The sequence below is a fragment of the Xyrauchen texanus genome, chromosome 14, assembly GCF_025860055.1.
Source record: "Xyrauchen texanus isolate HMW12.3.18 chromosome 14, RBS_HiC_50CHRs, whole genome shotgun sequence".
NCBI classification, from domain to species: Eukaryota; Metazoa; Chordata; class Actinopteri; order Cypriniformes; family Catostomidae; genus Xyrauchen; species Xyrauchen texanus.
Genome location: NC_068289.1, coordinates 21,553,753 through 21,576,333, shown reverse-complemented (window position 1 = coordinate 21,576,333; position 22,581 = coordinate 21,553,753). Strand labels below are relative to the sequence as shown.

Here is a 22,581-nt window from a genome sequence, read left to right as displayed (position 1 = left end):
ACACAACAAAAATTGGAGGTCTTCCATATGTAAAATATTTTCACAATCCCTGTGTATTTAATATTTGTATATTTGTTTAAAAATATATTGTGTTTACTTTCTTTTTACAGAAAACAAGGAAGAAGAGCCCTCAGATGACGGTATGTGTCATATGTTTTTTTTTTCTTCAACTTTTGGCACTTTAGCACTGTGGACTTCTAGAAATTAAAATCGCATTAAATTACTTTTCACACCCTTGCTTTTTAAAATAATTTTTTTTTTTTTTTTTTTAGATTGTCTTGTAACAATGTCCAACAGAGTTCATGATTATTTTCACATGTAAATGAAAGATGTCTATTGTTGGCATTTTTATTTTTAAAATCTGCCTGAAGATCCCTACAATGCAAACATCCTACACGTTTAACTATTTATTTAAAATCGGGAATTTTTCCTGTTTCATGAAAGCCCGAGCAAGTTATGTACAATATATCTATATTAAACAGACGAACAGATCAGCTGAATGAAAACAAGTTAACTGAATCTGAGATAAGATGCAAGCAAAAAAAAGTATACTGATACGGCAGGTTAAATGGCAAACGCACACAGAATGAATGAAATGTACAGTATCTATGTAGTACTACAGAGAGCACTTCAAAAGGAATACGGGCAAATCCCAGGCATGTTAGGCAATTTAGAAATAATGTTCTGACTTTTTTTTAAGAAACTTCTGAGGGAAAGGACATGTTGTCACCCTAAAACAAGCAGAAATTACAGATTTTCTAACTTAAATTAGAACTTGTGGAAAGTTCTCACATCTCTTGATGATCGTTGTGCTGCACACTGTTACATTACAACTTCTGGAAAGTTTTGCCACCTCTCTTGATGATCATTGTGCTGCACACCGGGACCAGTGCATGCTCTGACATCAGGCTTATTTCCTCTCCCTCGTAACTAATATCATTCATAACAAGCAAATAAAACATTAATCATGATCGTCACTAGAGGGCAAAATGTATGACAACGAAACAGCGAGAAGGATAATAGCTGCAGGCATTGACCTTTCCCTAACCTTAAGTGGAATGATGCCCCCTTTTGGAGTAACCACGCCCCCTTCTGGAGATTTTGCCCCCATTTGGAGGTCTCCGGCCTGCTGCTATACCTACTTGGAAGTGGCATTATCAGCTGTCATTGAAACTCTGTGGCACACCTAGATGGCCGCTCTAAGACTTCTGGTGGTTTCACCTTCTGCCTGCAGTTTACCAATGCGTCAGTGATCCAGTTCTATATTCAGTTGAAGTCAGAGTTTTACATACACTGAGGTTGAAGTCATTATAACACATTTTTTAACCAGTCGTTTAGGGTATCTACTTTGTGCATGACATAATTTTTCCAACAATTGTTTACAGACAGATTTTTTCACTTTTAATTGACCAAATCACTCTACCAGTAGGTCAGAAGTTTACATATACTAAGTTAACTGTGCCTTTAAACAGCTTGGAAAATTTCAGAAAATAATTTCAAGCCTAATTTTACTTCTGAAGGGCTAATTGGAGTCAATTGAAGGGGTGTACCTGTGGAAGTATTTAAAGGTCTACTTTCAGATTCAGTGCCTCTTTGCTTGACATCATGGGAAAATCAAAAGAAATCAGCCAAGATATCAGGAAATAAAAAAATTGTGGACCTCCACAAGTCAGCTTCAACCTTGGGAGCAATTTTGAACGTTCATCTGTATAAACAATAGTATGCAAGTATAAACACCAAAGGACCATGCAGCCATTATATTGCTCAAGAAGGAGACTCATTCTGTCTCCCTAGAGATTTGCAAATAAATCTCAGAACAACAGCAAAGGACCTTGTGAAGATGGTGGAGGAAAGTATCTGTATCCACAGTAAAAACAAGTCCTATATCGACATAACCTGAAAGGCTACTCAGCAAGGAAGAAGCCACTGCTCCTAAACTGGCATAAAAAGCCAGACTACAGTTTGCAAGTGCACATGGGGACTAAGATATTACTTTTGGAGAAATGTCCTCTGGTCTGATTAAACAAAAGCTTAACCGGTTGGAGATAATGACCATTGTTATTTTTGAAGGAAAAAGGGTGAGGCTTGCAAGCCAAAGAACACCAACCCAACTGTGAAGCATGAGGGTCGCAGCATCATGTTGTGGGATGCTTTGCTGCAGGAGGGACTGGTGCACTTCATAAAATAGATGACATCATGAGGAAGGAAAATCGTGGCTATATTGAAGCAACATCTCAAGACATCAGCCATGAAGTTAAAGCTTGGTCGCAAATGGGTCTTCCAAATGGACAATGACCCCAAGTATACCTCCACAGTTGTAGCAAAATGGCTTGAGGACAACAAAGCCAAGGTACAAAGCCCTGACTTCAATCCGTCAGAAAATGTGTGTGCGGAACTGAAAAAGCATGGTTGAGCAAGGAGGCCTACAAACCTGACACATTTTACCAGTTCTGTCTGGTCGAATGAGCCAAAATTCCAGCAACTCATTGTGAGAAGCTTGTGGAAGGCTATCCAAAAACATTTTTTTTTTTTTACCCAAGATAAACAATTTAAAGGCAATGCTACCAAATACTAACAAAGTGTATGTAAACTTCTGACCCACTGGGAATGTGATGAATGAAATAAAAGCTTAAATAAATATCTCTACTGTCTACTATTATTTCATTTCACATTCATTTCACAAGTATTTATCCTTACTGACCTAAGACAGGGAATGTTTTCTATGATTAAATGTCAGGAATTTGAGTTTAAATGTATTTGGCTAAGGTGTATATAAACTTCTGACTTCAACTGTATATTTCAGTGGGCGGAACGATACAGAAATCTGATGTAATATAATAGGGTTAGGCTATAACCAGTACACACGATAAACTGGTAGAAATTTGACAACTGGTATACATTTTGGATTATAGCCTCTATTGCGGTTACAAAAATTGCCACTGTGTGGCAAGAAATGTGCACAGCGATCTAGTCATGTTAAGCCCAATGTATACTTGGGTCAAATGTGAATGCTGAGCGTGACGCAAATCTCATCGTCAGCAGAGTGCTCGAGCACTGAGCGGGCACAGCCCGATTTTTCTAACATCGATTATTTAAACGCGCAGAATGCACATGCGCCTGGAGTTATTTACATTAATTAGTGGGTCCACAAAGTGGCAACACTCACATTTCAGTTGTTGTCATGAAGAATTGCTAGAAGATGTAATCGGCACCTAACATCAGGAGATGCCCTATGAAGTCAAACAGTTAGACAGGCTGACATTCTAACCACCATTGTGTAGGGTGCGACAGCTTGGTTCCCAATAAGAGTGATGCATAAACCATGCAGAGTTAGGATTTCAATCTATTAATGTAATATTTCAGTACACTAGAGTCACATGTTAAAAGTTGACTATAAATATGTCTACAACAAGATAATTTAGACAGATTAGCTTGTGAATTGTCTTCGCCGCAGCCTTTCTGTGGTCTTGGTTGGAATGCAGATCTCACCATCTGTGAAAACACTAGGGACAGGAACAAAAGTCCAATACAAAAACTACTATAAGGAATATTTAAACTCACAAGAGTTGTAAAATACATGACATAAATCAATAAAGACGTAGTATCAATGGTTGCTTTTATGAATCATAAAAGAAAATAACAACATCAAAGGAGACAAAACATTTTGATTAAAGGTGTGTGTGTGTGGTGTGTGAGAAAGAACATTGATTAAAATAAAGATATATAGTCATAAAATATATGGTTGATTATAAATGAGGATGATAAAAGAAAATGGGTAAAACAAAGGGGATTAAAAATCCACCCTCACATAGAAACAGCTACAACAATGTGTCATGCGCCAACAATTATGTGTCATGCTGTTTTTTTTTAATTACACATCACTCTTTATAAAATTCTGTTTGAATGATGTTAGATATTAGGAAACAATCCAACCATGCCTGCCTTCAGATATTCATATATTCTCTATAGAGATTACTTAATTTATTGAGAACCTAATGAAGTGTTAATTTTTATTGGATATTTTGTTACTCGTGTATCATTTCCTTTGCTGCATTGAGATGATGAGTTTCTTGATGAAAGTTAATAAGTCTAATAAATTCCAAATAAAGAACCAATTATAAAAGAGCAAGTAGTTTTCATTTATCAAGTATTTAATTCACTGGCTGGATTATTCAAAATACATTAAAATATGGTTATACAGTATAAAAATGTTTTATGTAACTTCGTGATATCGTTATTGTGATATAAAATTACTCATAACACCTAAGGTTTTGGTGATATTGCCCACCCCATATCACAATATATTTTAAATGAATTAATCACACAGCTCTCTGGAATATCGATTCTGATTGGTCATCTGCACCATCCATCAGTCTGATATTTGTCTAACATCTGCACATCCATGGATTATCTGATGTCAGACAGGTCATCCAAGGGTTAAATATTTTATGTATCACTCCGCTGTCTCTTTTCTCCCACCAACACACACACAAATAGCTAATTTGAGCCATCTTGTACTTAAAACATTTAACCATGACTAACAATGGAGGACTTCAATAGTAATCCCAACATTCATTGTGAAAACTAATTTTCAGCGGTGGATATCGACTCAGCTGGACTCTCGCGCAGGTACACGACCACAGTTTAAGAAGCACAGCTGTACAACACCTCTCCCCTGCAGGATTGCAAAATGGAGAGTGTGCCCACTCTCCATTTTGAATCTGCAGGGGAGAGGTGATGTGTTATCTGAATCTGGATAAAAACATCATGTCAGCATGTACGTAGGAGCTTGTTGTAGAAAAGGGCTACATCACATGTGCAATAAAAACTATTTCTGAGGAAAAGCTACTATAGTTTTAAAATAAAATTTTAATTAACTCCACATTGCAGATTCGAATCAAAGTGGAGACGTCGCCTCCTAAAAAGATTTTGAAAACGATCACCATTAAAACTTAGTTAAATCAACTTAAAAAATGAAGAAACCTCAAAGTGAACACTAATCACCCTGATGGTGACTTCAAACAAATACAAATCTTTTTACAGAAAAACATTGTTTAAAACACTAAATAGAGCACACAAAAAAAAAAAAAACACCTATTTATTCCAAGCATGTGTAACCATGCTTTGACCAAACAAGCATAAATTAATTCAAGCATAAGGGATTCGTCTCTAGACAAATTTCTTATCCAGTGGGCATGCTCAGTAGCCGATACAACAATATGAAATAGTGCTTAACCTAACAGGGTTCCCAGATCTTTTGAGCCATGAATTTATTAGGACCTGTTCATGACTGGAGAAGATCATTAAGAGTCCTGGCTTTTGTATATTTATATTGGATTTTCATAGTTTAATATTGAAAGTCTTGGTCTGAGGCAAGGCTAAATCAGTCAAAACTAAACATAAAATTCATTTGAAAAGTACCAAAAATGAATGAAGTGTTTAAAAATGTTTCCAAATCAGTTTTAGTCATATAACAGAAAGAAAATAAAAAAGTTGAAATCTTTGTTTTAATAAGACTCAAACCCTTGCCCGAAGTTGAAGAAACACCTGCAAATGAAATTAATTTCAAGATTGCAACTAGCACCATTTCTTAAATATTGCATTATTAGTAATGATAGTGATAACCCAAATACATTTTGTCCCCTATGACAAAATCAGAGAAGGAACCAGAATACAGAAATGTGATGATCAGGTCAGATGTGAAGGTCAAGGACCTGTATGACGTGGAAGACCGATTGGGCACGTAAGTATAGATATAACGTCATATCAATTAAATGGTGGGGTAACACTTTAGTTCCATTATTTTGTTACATTTGTTAACAACATTAGTTAACTTGAAATGATCACTTTTACATAATTTACTAATCTTGTTTAATATGTAACATAGAGTAATATATATATATATATATATATATATATATATATATATATATATATATATATATATATATATACACTCACCTAAAGGATTTTTAGGAACACCTGTTTAATTTCTCATTAATGCAATTATCTAATAAACCAATCACATGGCAGTTGCCTCAATGCATTTAGGGGTGTGGTCCTGGTCAAGACAATCTCCTGAACTCCAAACTGAATGTCAGAATGGGAAAGAAAGGTGATTTAAGCAATTTTGAGCGTGGCATGGTTGTTGGTGCCAGACGGGCCGGTCTGAGTATTTCACAATCTGCTCAGTTACTGGGATTTTCACGCACAACCATTTCTAGGGTTTACAAAGAATGGTGTGAAAAGGAAAAACATCCAGTATCGCGGCAGTCCTGTGGGCGAAAATGCCTTGTTGATGCTAGAGGTCAGAGGAGAATGGGCTGACTGATTCAAGCTGATAGAAGAGCAACTTTGCCTGAAATAACCACTCGTTACAACCGAGGTATGCAGCAAAGCATTTGTGAAGCCACAACACGCACAACCTTGAGGCGGATGGGCTACAACAGCAGAAGACCCCACCGGGTACCACTCATCTCCACTATAAATAGGAAAAAGAGGCTACAATTTGCAAGAGCTCACCAAAATTGGACAGTTGAAGACTGGAAAAATGTTGCCTGGTCTGATGAGTCTCGATTTCTGTTGAGACATTCAGATGGTAGAGTCAGAATTTGGCATAAACAGAATGAGAACATGGATCCATCATGCCTTGTTACCACTGTGCAGGCTGCTGGTGGTGGTGTAATGGTGTGGGGGATGTTTTCTTGGCACACTTTAGGCCCCTTAGTGCCAATTGGGCATCGTTTAAATGCCACGGCCTACCTGAATATTGTTTCTGACCATGTCCATCCCTTTATGGCCACCATGTACCCATCCTCTGATGGCTACTTCCAGCAGGATAATGCACCATGTCACAAAGCTCGAATCATTTCAAATTGGTTTCTTGAACATGACAATGAGTTCACTGTACTAAAATGGCCCCCACAGTCACCAGATCTCAACCCAACAGAGCATCTTTGGGATGTGGTGAAACGGGAGCTTCGTGCCCTGGATGTGCATCCCACAAATCTCCATCAACTGCAAGATGCTATCCTATCAATATGGGCCAACATTTCTAAAGAATGCTTTCAGCACCTTGTTGAATCAATGCCACGTAGAATTAAGGCAGTTCTGAAGGCGAAAGGGGGTCAAACACAGTATTAGTATGGTGTTCCTAATAATCACCTATACTAAAGATTAGTATATATATATACAGTAGGTGAATATATATATATATATATATATATATATATTCACCTACTGTTGCACTTGTGTACATGGTAGTGAGACAATAAAGTGATTTGATATATATATATATTAGTTTGTTTTTACATTAGTTAATGCACTATGAACTAACAATGAGCAATTGTGTTTTTATTAAGAAACATTAACAAAGATTAATAAATGTTATAAAAATATATTGTTCGTTCATGATTCCGAACATATTAACTAATGTTAAAGAATGGAAGCTTATTGTAAAGTGTTTCCAATGTTGGAAATAATCTGAAATCAGCTTACTGTGAAGAAGCTTGATTCAGGATGTCTGTTGTTCTGTGTCTATTTAGTTCATTTATGTCTTGCTTGGGTTATTATTAGTGAACCTCTGTTAAAATCAGTGTTGTTAAAGAACAGTAAAGATATGTATTTTAGATGTATAGACTTGTGTCATGTTTGTGTGTCCCATGAACTCATTATGAATATACCTAAATGATTCCTTATCATTCAATTCTGCACCCAACATTACCAGCTCAAGGTTTGTGTGGTGTTCTGGAATTCTCAATTCTCAATCTATTTTTCTTTTTCTTTCTCTGTTTCAGAGGGAAATTCGGGACTGTTTTTAAACTCATCGAGAAGTCCACGAAAAAAGTCTGGGCTGGGAAATTCATAAAAGCGTATTCTGCCAAAGAGAAAGAAAATGTCAGACAAGAAATCGCAATCATGAATGATCTTCATCACCAAAAGCTTGCGCAGTGCGTTGATGCTTTTGAGGGAAAGACTGATGTTGTTATGGTGCTGGAAATGTAAGTTTACATGAGTTTTAGGCAATCTATTCTAATAGAATCACATTACTATACATACATTTTTTTTAAATGATTTTAACGTGTTTGTTGTACATGTTTGTTGTACATGCTGTGGACCTCCAAATGGGGGTGGAATCTCAAAGACGGTTGGGTTACTAAGGGGGTGGGGTTACTCCAAAAGGGGGTTGTGCAAACTCCAAAAGGGGGTGTCATTCACGGTTATGGTTAGAGAAAGGTTAGGTTAGGGGCTCCCTATAGCTTCAAAGGTGATTTGGAGCTCACGCCCCATTTTGGAGTAATGCCTGCAGAACACTAGAGGCACTACAACACCAATGACTTTAATTCATTTTCACACAAATCACGAGTAAAACGCAGATTAACTTGCTGCCAGTGACTTGATTATCTAACGCTCTTAAAACACCATCCAGTAGATCAGTCAAAGAGATGCGTGAACTGCAAGAAGAAATGTCCAGAACGTGTCTTTTGTGTTGGCTGAATGTTGGTGTGATGTGTTCTTCAGGATCTCAGGAGGAGAACTCTTTGAGCGGATCATCGATGAAGATTTTGAGCTGACAGAGAGAGAGGTGATCAAGTACATGCTGCAGATCGTGGATGGAGTTAATTTCATTCATAAAAAAGGCATCGTCCATCTGGACCTCAAACCTGAGAACATCATGTGTGTCAATAAAACCGGCAGCAAAATCAAGCTCATCGACTTTGGTTTGGCACGCAGACTGGGTCAGTTTAAAGCTGTCTTTTTATATAGCTTTATTGCTAAGGCAAGCATCACTTTTAACTGCTCATACAGAATACTTTCATAGTAAATGATGAATTGTTTTGTCTCTCATATGACTAGAGAGTGCAGGATCTTTGAAAGTGTTGTTCGGCACACCAGAGTTTGTGGCTCCAGAGGTGATTAATTATGAAGCCATCAGTTACGCTACAGACATGTGGAGTATAGGAGTTATCTGCTACATACTGTAAGCACACAGTGATTATGAAAGAGCTTTGAAATCACCTTTTGTTTCATGAGTGTAAGTTATTCTGCTTATTTTTTTATTTCATCGCCTCTTTTTCTTTAGTGTCAGTGGTTTGTCTCCATTTATGGGTGATAATGACAATGAGACACTGTCTAATGTCACATCAGCGACATGGGACTTTGAAGATGAAGCCTTTGATGAGATCTCAGAGGAGGCCAAAGACTTTATTAGTAACCTGCTGAAGAAAGACATGAAGTGAGTGCATATCTCAATAGTTCTGCACTTCTGTGTTGGAGGTACATTTTATGTGTCTCCATGTGTCTAAAAGCCTCTCCAAACAAATTAAACATAATTGTACATAAGAACTAATTACACATGCAAACACAACAATGACTTAAGGTTTGCATAGCATGCAGACATGATTTTAGTAATGAGATTTCCCTGAATGAGTGCCTTTTGACTCATTGAGTCTGTATCATTGAGTCTGTGTCATTTACTTGGCGCCATCTCCCGGTGGCCATATGTAGCATTGTGCTTCGTGTTGATTATCTAATGATCTATTCATCTGATAACCTTGTGTGTGGGCTCGTCAGAAAGATAATCACCTTCTCTAAATAAAGTTATGGGAGATTTTATGTTCTTTGTATGTTTTGTGAAGTTATAAGTGAAAACGCAGCATGTAAGCAACACAAACATAATTGTCAAAGACACACTTCAATGTTACTTGCTATATTTTTGTCTGTGAGTAAAACAAATAGGTTGGATGTCTTCTACTCTAGAGCTTTCCAACTACATATGACACATGTTTATTTGAGTTTGATGTTTTTACTGATTGCCGTAATATGTACAGTAAATTTCTTTTTTTATAAATGATCAAAACTGAACACTTTGTCTGCAAATTTCTAAACACTTGTTCAGTTTTTGCTTCTAAGCTTTCAAGCAATAACTATTTTGTGTTGGTCAAGACTGTAGTTATTTTGACGATTCTATTTTATTGTATTTTTTTTTTCGTGGGCCCGCTGGCCCCATCCGAGCTTAAAGGGTTAAAAGGTACTTTTTAACAATTTGTAAAGTGTATGTTTGAAGACTGTGCTTCACTTATCAGTTGATTGATATATTTTAGAAGAAATTAATTTAAAAAAAGTAATTTGATTGAAAAGCTCCTGGGACGCTATTTCCAGTCATGAACTTGAGGTACCGTGTGTTTATCACCCCCGCCTGCAGCCAGACTTGCAAACCCTGGACAGACCTCTGTATTCTACGGACAGGAGTCCCCTTACAGCAGGTGTACCGATGCGTTCTGGTCACCACAGATGCCTCCAAACAGGGTTGGGGTGCCGTGTGCAACGGGCATGCAGCCGCTGGCCTCTGGAAAGGGCCCTGCTGCATTGGCACATAAACTGCCTAGAGTTGCTGGCTGTACTTCTTGCCCTTCAGAGATTCCTCCCATTAATTCGGGACAAGCACCTCTTGATCCGTTCAGACAGCACCATGACGGTAGCGTATATAAATCGCCAAGGCGGCGTGCGCTCCCGTCACATGTCACAACTCGCCCACCATCTCCTCCTTTGGAACCAGCAGTGACTCCCCTCGGGACAGACACGCTGGCACACAGCTGGCTCCGGGGGCTGTGCAAGTATGCATTTCCCCCAGTGAGCCTTCTTGCACTGGTGCTGTGCAAGGTCAGGGAGGACGAGGAACAAGTCATTTTGGTGGCCCCCTACTGGCCCAATCAGACTTGGTTCTCAGATCTCGTGCTCCTCGCGACAGCCCCTACCTGGCGAATTCCCCTGAGGAAGCACCTTCTTTCTCAGGGACAGGGCACCCTCTGGCATCCACGCCCAGACATCTGGAACCTCCACGTCTGGCCCCTGGATGGGATGCGGAAGATCTAAGTGGCCTACCACCTGCTGTCATAGACACGATCAACCAAGCCAGAGCTCCCTCTACCAGGCAATTCCGCCCGGCCACATCGCTGAGCCGAGCCACTGTTGTGGCTGGACCATTTCTGGCTCCTCAGAAAAATCCTGAATGAAACGGACGCATTTCCCCACCTTTATACACGTATGTCCGGGGGCGGGAGATGCAAATTCTGTCTGCCAACTTCTCATTGGCCTTTTTTCATAGATCAGAGGTATATTCGGCACTCGAGAGACCCCTAGTGTTGCGTCTTCGACACAACGTCTCGTTCCCTCCATCAGGGAAAGGAGGTTACATCTGTAACCTAGACGTTACAATAGTAACCTAGACGTTGATGAGAGAGGTCAACAAAGAATGGGCAGATTGGTTTGAACTGACAAAGTCTACAGTAACTCATAACTGCTCTGTACAATTGTGGTGAGAAGAATATCATATCAGAATGCTATTCTGTGATGCGGGTTGGTGCTGTTTTGGCAGCACGAGGGGGACCTACTCAATATTAGGCAGGTGGTTTTAATGTTGTGGCTGATCGGTTTATATATATTTGTAGTAGTTATGAAAGTAAATAGATAAACTTTTACAACTGCCCCCAGGTCTTCTTTAATATTATGAACTGGATAACTATTTTTTAAATGTGTAGCTGATTGTTTATGTGCAGGGCTCGACTGACCTGTGATCAGTGTTATCAACACCCCTGGCTCAAACAGGATACTACAAACATGGAGGCCAAGAAGCTTTCTAAAGAGAGAATGAAGAAGTATATACTAAGAAGAAAATGGCAGGTTAGGATCTCGGCACTCTAGAATGACCATTATGTAAAGAAAATGTTTTTTTATTGCTTTTTCTAAAACTGATCAAATTAAGCAAAGGCACTACTGAACAATTTATGAACAATTATTTTGCAGAGCATAATATAAAATAGAAACAAAATACCTTTTAAATGTTCCACGAGAAAATGTTTTTATGAAATACTGGTAACTGGTTAATAAGGTTATTACTTTGTTCTAATATATTTTTCATGAAACGAAAGATGAAAGTTTCTTTTTGCAGTAAGTTAACTCTAGATTCACTTTCAGGGATGGTACTCTCACATTAAAAAGAACATTATTAATCGTACTTTTATTTTGTTAATCCATCCTGGGTTGTCTTGATTCATGTTTCACAATGTTTTGGCCCTGCAATGTGGGTATGACTGCTCTGGACCAGGGTTTCATAACCCAGGGTTAAAAGTGGTGCTAACTCCTTTCAAAACTACATGTGTTAAAGGTGTATTTACCCAGAGTTAAAAGCTATGTTTAAAAAGACAATATCCCAGTGTTAAGCATAGTGTGAAAAGCCATATTTAGTTTTGAATCCCTGGTTAGTTTATAATGATGTGTTACACTGATAAACTTAAAGTTTTGTGATGTCTTCTCCAGAAAACAGGCCATGCTGTAAGAGCTATTGGGCGACTATCTAACATGGCATTGATGGCGGGCGTTCATGCCAAAAAGGGCTCACCCACTGAAGGTACCATGGCGCAATACATTTTCTGCCCTCTTAAATAAAAGTCTAGTGGTGTCTCGGCTAGGGATGTGCTAGGTTGGTGGACTAATAGATTAGTGGGGTCAACTACTAACATTAATATTTTTTGTGATGCTTGTTTTAATGGAAGACACATTTCTCAAATTAATTGAGATGCAACTTCTTGGAGACATTTTTGCATGAATATAACTTACTGTGCTTAACAGTAAATTATAGTGAGCACAGTCATATCTGCTGCAAGAAGTTTAGTCTGTTTATGCCCCGCTGCTGTTAAAGCAATCAAATCACTGCATCAAATTATATTTAAAGATGATCACTGTCGGATGTTAAATCCTCTGCTGCGAGTAATGTTCCCATATTTCTGAGGTGCTTTTGAGATTAAAGTCTTTAGTTCATTCTGGCTGACACTGCTATCTCAGGCAAATGAGATATCATTTGAAAGTTTAGAATCTGAAATTTGCAGAGATAACATCACTTCTGCATTTGCTACATAAAATAACAAAAGGCTTAAAAATATTTGCATTTAAAATGAGCTCCCCATAGAGGAAATTGGGTAGAAATATTTATATGAAGATAAACGTCCTTTACGTATCACCTTATTGGACAAGGCATACATCAAAAGAAAGCTCTCATTCTCACAAATGTGACTGCACAGTTAATTTTGTTGCCCTAATACCAAAGTTTGAAAGATTTTCACAAAGTGAAATATGATTTCTGTAATCAAATACAAACATATGTTTTCTTGTCTGTGAGCTTGCTTGGCTGAATAATCCAATGTTATATCATAGATGTCCAGAACAAATACGCCATCCAGAAGGAAAAGCATGCAAATCATACAAGCATAAAAATATGTTTTTGACTAATGATTATAAGATTATTTAATTGTATATCATCGCAAAGGAGCAAGTATAGATTTTTATGCACTTTAGTGAACAATATTTTTAGTTACGTTTTAAAGAAAAGGAACTGTTTTGTATGTTTTAAAAGTAATAAAAACATTCAGTCTTGAGTTAGGCTTTGTTTAAAATATTGTGAGCCTAACCGAATTGTGAATTCAGTATCGGAAACGGAAACTATTTAAAAAAAATTTGTGAATCGTTTCACACCTTCATTGCATACAACAGGTTTTTCAGCAAAGGATTGATCATGTTAAAGATGTAGAATCTTTGGAAAGTCATGTATCAAATATGATACGTACATTATAATAGTATTTAGCTTTTATGCAGTCATTAAACAGTCACACTGATCAAGACAGCTCAATCTAGAATGTAAATAATTAATTTACACACCTCTAAATGTGAGGTTGAATGCTAAGGTGTTAATAAATTAATTCCATGTAAATACAAATTATTTAATGCTATTAACCCTATAACTTCGTATCAAATTTGATACTCTATTTTCTAAAGCCTGTGCATCACTAACGTAATAATACAATTGCCAAACATTCTGTTGTCTTCAATGTATTAGATGTCTGCTGCCACCTGTTGGAAATTTCTGGGCATTTCTTGATAGAAAAATATTTTTACACATTTTCCAAAGCTTTTGTCTTGCATGAACTTGTTGATGTGAAAGTAAAAGTGACAGTAATGATTATATTGTTACTGATTTGTTAAAATAAGTATTTGCTGAATATAAGCAACTTGTGCTTGGTTAAACTTTTGTATATTATTTGATTGAAAACCCCCTTTGAAATCCTTGTATGAAATATGATACAACAGGCTTTTGAGGTATACCTCTCAATCACCATTAAGTTCCATCCATGCCCACCACACAAAAAACAAAATCACGGAATATTTATATTCTGTCATTATAAAGATCTCAGTATTATACATTACAAGCTATTATGATGTCATCTTCATTCCTGAGACCCAGCGAAATAAGTTTTAAAATTTCCCTTTTTTTTTAATGACAGTAGCCTATAGTGTTTGGTGCATAAAATGCATATGCTAAAAATTGTTTATTGAAAAATGAATCTTTTATTCATATTTTATTTGATGTGCTGAATTTAACTGTGATACATTTCAGTCCATATTTATAGACCAAGGAGAGGAAGTTGTCATGGTCAAACTCTCAAACATTTGGTATCTCTGAAAAGCCCAGTGAGTCCTCGGATAATACCCCAAGATTTACCACTGTAGCTTGTATGGGCTAAGAAAAACTTCAAAAACAAATGTCCAACACAAAAATGTATTGCTGGGCTGAGGAGGATAATGACCTTTAAAGTGTAATGTAGGCTTTTTTTTTTTTTTTTTTTTTACTATTGTCAAATGGTACTAAAAACTGACAGTTCTTTCATATTATTAGGGTTTACAGGGTAAAGTTAGGCACTTCACTAGACCTAAAGGAACAGTTCAACCCAACAATTAAAATTCTCTCATCATTTACTCTGTCCGAAACCTGAATGACTTCTGTTGAACTCAAAAGGAGAAATTTTTAAGAATGTTCTTGATGCTCTTTTCCATTCAATGAAATATACAGTAACCAGAGCTCCAAAAAGGGCAAAAATCAACATAAAAGTAGTCCATATTACTTGTGCACTACAGTCCAAGTTTTCTGAAGCTATACAATAACTTTGTGTGAGGAACAGATTGTTGCTGTCTTTTAACATCCCTTAAGACTTTCTGCTTTACATCACGTTTTGTTTTTCATGGATGAAAATCATGCAGGTTTTGAATGACATTATGGTAAATAAAAAATGTACTTCAAGGTGACCACAGGCACTGATCCATATTTTTCTGTTTGTTGTCTGTTTTAAAGAGGATATACCGTGTTCTGCTGAAGTGAAGATTTTAATGAAACCCACGTTCACCTCTGTTATTAAAGATGTTGAGGTGGTGGAGGGCAGCGCTGCTCGATTCGACTGCAAAATTGAAGGTGAAATGACACAGCTAGAGCGCTGGTTTTCTCAACACGTGATAAAATTACTTTTGTGCACTGGTAGTGCAGAAATTGGCAGAAAATTTGCCTTGAAGTTTTTAGTTTTTTTTTATATACACATTTCATGTCAAGTTATTCATACATTTTAATTAGCACACATATTTGTGGAATTGTTTACCTTCAGGTTATCCTGACCCAGAGGTTGTGTGGTACAGGGACGAACAGCCGATTAAAGAGACGCGTCATTTTCAGATCGATTATGATGAGGATGGAAATTGCAGTCTGGTGATTTCTGAGGTCAGTGGTGACGATGATGCAAAGTACACCTGCAAAGCCATGAACAGTGTCGGGGAGACTACCTGCACTGCCGAACTCATCGTCGAGGTGATGGGAGGAGAAGAGGAGGAGGAGGAGGAATAAGACGATCTCTTCATATATCTCTCTCTATCACCTGGTGCTTTTATTCTCACTGTCTTTTTGGACTTGTGAATGATGACAATGATGATGAGGATGATGGAGACCTCCCATCACCTTTTGCTACATTTATTTTAATGCACTTCCAATGTGTTCTTTTTGTATTAATGCAACAGCCAGAAGGCATACAAATCCGATATCATATCCGTTTATCATCTTACTGTTACTCACATTCTATTGGTTCATAAAAGAGTCACATTTTTACTCTACAACAATGTAGACTGAAATAAGCAGCACCTCCTGTCTTTATTTAAGCACTGTAAACTCATGTGTGGTGTGTTTTCGTTTGGAGCTATTTCCTCTTGTTCACCATCTTTCATTACAGCACTTCACAGATATTTGGAGACGTATGTAAAACATTTTTTTTTTTTTTTTTTTCAGGAATGTCTGTAGATGAACGTCTTTAACTCGTTTTTGATTTAGTATGTACCAGGGTGATTCTCACAAAACAGTTAAGGACATGTCCTGGTCACATTTAACCCCAAATCAATACAAAAACATAAAAAAAATTATTTTGTTTAAACAAAATGAAGCCTATATTTAGGGCCATAAAGGTATTTGTGACATAATTTTCATTACCCTTAAGCAACCCACCCCCAGTTCTCATTACCATAACGCATCCAGATGTTTTACTTTTACTATTCACATTTTTGTATTGATGATTCTCATTACCGTAACAAATGTTTTATATTAAAGTAAAAAAGATTGTGTTGTACAGTGACTTTTTAATTAAAATAGGCAAAAATGAAATGCAGTAATAATTTGCATGCAGCAATTTTAATAATGTAGAATTTTACATTGTGTAATGATGATAAAATTACCTTTATTCTTTACTGTTGCAGTAATGACCATTGGGAGAGGAATGTGTCATAAAAATAATGTCGAAATATAAAACAGCCTTAAAGAGACTTTTCTATAGGGCAAATTTAATTGATTAGATTTTTTCGACATTGGAGCAAAATTGCACCAGGTAATTTTTTCGTGAGAATCACCCACCAGTTTGATAAAGTGCAGATTGCATGGTAATGCGAATACTACAAATGTAGTTTTTCACTTTTAAAGAATAAATTTTTAACACAAAAGACTTGTGAACTGTTTGGGATGAGATGACTTAACGGTGCTCTTCTTTATCCAAGTGAGTTTTTTTAAGTTTATATATATATATATATATATATATATATATATATATATATATATATATATATATATATAAAGGGGAAAAACCTTCTTGAATACTAGTCTCTCTTTGAATTTTAGTTACTCACAGAACAAAAACGTAATCTTTACCGTAAACTGTATCAGACAAATGTGTCCTGTTCTTTGAAATGACATCTGCAAGATGTGCTGCATTCTCTGTCTCACTGTGATCAATTAGGCCACTTTATATTCATTTATACAGTATATAAATGTGAAGGTTGAAAAATGGAATGATCACAGCACCTTTTGTCTCATACAAGATAAAACCCTGGTCTATACTGCACTCTCCAGCACATCTGGGGCAATTAAACGTTTACTCTTCACACTCTTCTCTAGATGGTGCTGTTGTATCATGACCACTATACATTCTCTCGGGTCCACAACAGTTAAGGGAGGCTGGAGTTGATTAGCACAGGGCAATTTATTTTATTTAGTTCTTCAACTATTCATAATTGGATGCTGTCACAAAAATTTTACATCTGAATGATTGCCCCCTTGACCCACATTCTTTGATATTTTAAAAGATTAAAACTTCAACATAAAAATTTTAAAAAGCTCAACATAAATATATAGATCAAATATATACATTATAAATTCAATCATGTCAATCATTTTGACCCAGAATTTTGTGTTTTGTTTTATGCACTAATAAATTCACTGCTTTAACTGTTGAGATATAATCGTTAAACTAAAGGTCAAAGTGACTCAAAATAATGGAGCAGGTCACATAATAATTCATGTTACATTATTACTAGAATGTAAGATTTCGATTGCACCTATAGTTGGGATATCCTAATGTTTGTTTAACGAGGATATTCGGTGAAGAATGAAAATGGTGCCATTTGGTCTACTTGTAGTAGAGACTTTTTCATTTGGATTGTTCAGAAGAGCTTTTTGTTCCAAAATACAATAATTTAGCAATAGTAGTAGGCTACTGTAAACACTTGCATTAGCACATTATACAGCTGTGGCCAAAAGTATTGGAAGTGACATAAATTTTGTGATTCGCAAAGTTTTCTGCTTCAGTTGTTGTGGATTCACATTGTTTCTAGATTATTGTGCTGAGTAATCAGATGCATTTTAAATAATTGCGAAAAGCTTCATTGGCCAAAAAAAATTTACTTTATCACAAAAACCCAAATTTCACAGTTTTTTTGGCCCTGACACAAAATGACCAGCTAACATAATTTCACTAATCATATCAGCAGCACCTGGGAAAGTGTGAACGAGTACTAGTCAGGTGAAATCACTCTATTTTTCTAAACTGCTGCAAAGAATATTGCACCTGAAAGAACCATTTACCTTCAAGGAGAGAGGTTCAACTGCAGTGAAGAAGGCTCCAGGACGTCCCAGAGTGTCCAGCAAGCCCTAGGACCAAGCTACGGAATCATGTCACCGCCAGTGCAGAGCTTGCTCAATATTGGCAGCACGTTGGTGTGAGTGCATCTGCATGCACAGTGAGGCAAAGACTTTTTGACAATGGCCTGGTGTCAAGAAGGGCAGCAAAGAAGCCACTTCTCTCCAAGAAAAACATCAAGGACAGACTGAAATTCTGCAGGAAGTACAAGGGTTGGACAGCAGAAGACTGGTGCAAAGTTATTTTCTCTGATGAATCCCCCTTCCGACTGTTTGGGACATCTGGAAAATTGATAGTCTGGAGAAGAAAAGGTGAACGCTACCATGAGTCCTGTGTCATGCCAACAGTGAAGCATCCTGAGACCATCCATGTGTGGGGTTGCTTTTCATCCAAGGGAGTGGGCTCTCTCACAATTCTGCCCAAAAACACTGCCATGAATAAAGAAGTATCAAAATGTCCTGCAAGAGCAACTTCTGCCAACGACCCAGGAGCAATTTGGTGATGATCCGTGCATTTTCAAGCATGATGGAGCACCATGTCACAAAGCAAGAGTGATAATGAAGTGGCTCAGAGATCATTACATTGAAATTTTGGATATGTGACCAGGCAACTCCCCGGATCTTAATGGTCAATCCTCAAAAGGCGAGTGGACAAGCAGAAGCCCACAAATTGTGATCAACTCCGAGCACTAATAAGGCAAGAATGGATCGTCAGCAGTCAGGATTCGCCATCATTCAAAATCAGAAGTAAATGTCAGTATCTGGTGTGGCCACCAGCTGCATTAAGTACTGCAGTGCATCTCCTCCTCAAGGACTACACCAGATTTGCCACCACTTTCTGTGAGATGTTATGTTACCCCAATCTTCCACCAAGCCACTTGCAAGTTCCCGGACATTTCTGGGGGGAATGGCCCTAGCCCTTTGATCCAACAGGTCCAAGATGTGCTCAATGGGATTGCTGGTTTTTCACTGGCCATGGCAGAACACTGTCATTCCTGTCTTGCAGGAAATCACTCACAGAATGAGCAGTATGGCTGTTGCATTGTCATGTTGCAGGAAGGGTACCACATGAGGGAGGAGGATGACTTCCCTGTAACGCACAGTGTTGAGATTGTCTGCAATGACAACAAGCTCAGTCCGATGATGCTGTGACACACTGTCCCCCAGCGTCTTTACTCGCTGAGCTACCCAGGCCCCCCTGTAGTGCAATCTTTGATTTTAAATGGAAATGACAACGAGGCTGCGAGGGATATATTTATCATCTCTTCAATAGCACGAACAGTATACAGGTGTAAAATGCCCATAGATCACATCAGATTTTCCAGAACTCTTGTTGTCTGGAATTTGTCTACTGAATGTTCTTAAAAGATAATTTTTTCAATGTTTTGTCCACTGAACGATCCAAAAACACTGTAAACTACACTATAACCCAATGAAGAGACTAAGTCTATTCCTCACAGCCTCGTTGTCATTCCTGTAAAAAAATCAAAGATGGCACTGCTGTGAATAAGGACTATAAATACTGAGGATTTGAAAATAGTACTCCATTGGCATAAGGTGCATCCCAAACCGCACACTTCTGCACCATTCGATGCATTTTGTAGTGTAAGTAGTGCATGTTTACTCTGAAAATGCAATAAAAATGTGTACTACAAGAACCCGGATGATGAACTACTTTAACCATCAAAACGGAATGTGGAATGTTGGAAACTTCATACTCGCTGCTTGTCTTATGTTGCCGAAGGGGCAGAGTTTCCTGGCTGCAATGGTGGTCTTACAAAACAAAAGAAAATAATGGTAAAATGCATAGCATATCCTGCAAGTGCATAGTGTATTCTGTAGTGCATAGTGTATTGTACGTCATTTGGGACTATAAATTAGGGAAGAATGAATATTGTCATGTTTATCTCCATTTCATGTCTCATGTCACTGTGCATTTAACATTACTTGAGAGCCTTCCATAAAATAAGGAATCTTAAAAAAAAAAAAAACTTTAATTACTTTATCGTGTATGTAAAGGTTTTATGGCCATTGTTTTTTTTTTTAAAGTACAAAAACTATGCAAAAACCTTTATATGTGTTATTTTTTTCTAGAAATAGTTGGGATGGTATTGCACAAGTGATGAGCAGTGCCTGGTTTCCTCCAGACATGACACTTGGAATTGAGGCCAAACAGTTCAATCTTCATTTCATTCAACCAGAGAATCTTGTTTCTCACATTCTGAGAGTCCTTTAGGTGATTTTTTTTATGTGTCTTGCACTGAGAGGCTTCCGTCAGACCACTATGCCATAAAGTCCAGATCGGTGGAGTGTTGCAATGATAGTTGTCCTTCTACAAGTTTCTCCCATCTCCACACGTGATCTCTGGAGCTCAACCAGAGTGACCATCGGGTTCTTGGTCACCTCTCTTACTAAGGCCCTGGTTGTTCCAAATTTCTTCCATTTAAGAATTATAGAGGCCACTGTGCTCTTTTAAACCTTCAATGATTTATTTATTTTGTAGCCTTTTTCAGAAATTGGGTCTTGACACAATCCTGTGTCTGAGTTCTGCAGGCAGTTCATGACCTCATGGCTTGGTTTTTGCTCTGATATTCATTTTCAGCTGTGAGACCTTAAATATCAGGTGTGTGCCTTTCCAGATAATGTCCAATCAATTGAATTTGCCACAGGTGGACTCCAATCAAAGTAACATCTCAAAGATGATTCAGATAAATGCATGCACCTGAGCTAAATTTCACCTGTCATATCAAAGTGTATACTGTACATTAAGCGTATGTGTCTGTATATCGCCATGTCATTGTGAAATGAATCTTAGAGTTTTCCTTGGGTCATGTCACTGTGCATTTAACAGTACTTGAGAGCCTTCCATAAAATAAGGAATCTTGATTTTTTTTTTTTTTACGTTAATTAATCATATTATGTACATTTCCATGCACTTTTTTATGTAAAGTACCAAAAACTACGAAAAAACCTTCGTGTGTTAACCTATTTGTTTTACAGAAATAGAAAACTTGCTACAAAATTGGATAACTTGGATTTGTTTTATCCCACTCTTAGCCAAACCCCTAGCAAATTACTATTTAAATTAAAAATGGCACTCGTTTGGTCAATGTAAACAAAAGATAGTGAAGATAACAATACATTATTTAATTTATTATGTATGCCTGAATTTTGTGGCTGTTGTTTGTTTTGTATTCTTGTATGTGATATAACGACAGAATACACATTTTAACTTACTAATGATTCGCATATATTTAGGAACGTCTGCCTTTCAGCCACTCAAACTACGCCGACCAAGTCAACGTCAAATTACTTTATTAATATTCATGAGTGATTGGTAAATCCGTTTGAAGGGCGGAGTGTAGCCCCAGCGCCTGCAGTTTTCCGCTGAAGTGTGTTTCAGATCTCTTGAATCATTGAGGCTGAATTATGAAGAACAGAAGGTCTCACTGGGAGTGGTGCGGACATCGTGCAATATGCGGATAGGACACGTTATCTGCTCTCTTGTTGCCTGTGTGAAGTTATAATGCCGCTGCGTTCGGATCCTGCTACTTATCTCCATGAAGTGTTCAAGATGAAGTCGGGCAGACAGTGATACTGGATATACTGGACATTAACAGGACAAACCCGCTGAATAGGAGTGTGATTGTGTGCTGGAGGAGAGATGGGGAACGCAGGCAGCATGGACCAACACATTGACCCCAGAGGACCGCACATCCCTCTGAAACTGCCAATGCCCGACCCGGGGGAGCTCGAGGAGAGATTTGCGCTCGTTCTGGTTAGTATTCATCTGGTTATCATAAGCCAAACTTACCATAAAGAAACTTGAAAGAGATGCGCACATTCAACTTTTACTTGTTGCAATTCGATTCCATTCTGTTCTTATGTAGGCTATTCCAGTCACTTGTTCTTTTGTGTAATTACGCTGCTTTTATCGGAAGTTTATGAATCAGTTTTGTTTACTTTTGTCTCTATTCTATTCATTCAGTTTGTAGCTGATATTCTTTTACATTAGTATTTGTAGAAAGTTTAGGAATCAGTTTTGTAGAATAGAAAGTTATGTTTACTTTGATATTTCACTTTTGTAGTTTGTTACAGCTATTCTATTCTATTTACTTGTTCTTTTATGCAATCGTTACGTAATATAGTTTTGTTGATTGTTTGTGAATAAATAGAGATTTTTACTTTGACATTATACTTTTAGTATTGTTGAATTTGAATAGTTTACAACTTTTTAGAAATATATTTCATTT

The 22,581-nt window shown here is 37.3% G+C and overlaps 2 protein-coding genes across 7 annotated transcripts in view; both read left to right on the top strand.

Moving 5' to 3' along the window:
* Positions 1 to 16,866, top strand: part of LOC127654793 (myosin light chain kinase, smooth muscle-like) — a 180,119-nt gene extending 163,253 nt beyond the window's left edge. For all 4 annotated transcript variants that reach the window (XM_052142220.1, XM_052142221.1, XM_052142219.1 and 1 more), the window contains 10 exons: positions 111 to 140; positions 5,659 to 5,743; positions 7,797 to 8,000; positions 8,521 to 8,738; positions 8,857 to 8,980; positions 9,083 to 9,235; positions 11,559 to 11,682; positions 12,319 to 12,409; positions 15,182 to 15,298; positions 15,486 to 16,866. In XM_052142220.1, coding sequence (XP_051998180.1) covers positions 111 to 140; positions 5,659 to 5,743; positions 7,797 to 8,000; positions 8,521 to 8,738; positions 8,857 to 8,980; positions 9,083 to 9,235; positions 11,559 to 11,682; positions 12,319 to 12,409; positions 15,182 to 15,298; positions 15,486 to 15,721 — 1,382 coding nt within the window. In that variant the 3' untranslated portion in view covers positions 15,722 to 16,866. The remainder of the gene's footprint in view (positions 1 to 110; positions 141 to 5,658; positions 5,744 to 7,796; positions 8,001 to 8,520; positions 8,739 to 8,856; positions 8,981 to 9,082; positions 9,236 to 11,558; positions 11,683 to 12,318; positions 12,410 to 15,181; positions 15,299 to 15,485) is intronic.
* Positions 16,867 to 21,756: 4,890 nt separating this feature from the next.
* Positions 21,757 to 22,581, top strand: part of LOC127654754 (formin-like protein 2) — a 188,356-nt gene continuing 187,531 nt past the window's right edge. For all 3 annotated transcript variants that reach the window (XM_052142089.1, XM_052142091.1, XM_052142090.1), the window contains exon 1: positions 21,757 to 22,106. In XM_052142089.1, the coding sequence (XP_051998049.1) occupies positions 21,993 to 22,106 (114 nt within the window). In that variant the 5' untranslated portion in view covers positions 21,757 to 21,992. The remainder of the gene's footprint in view (positions 22,107 to 22,581) is intronic.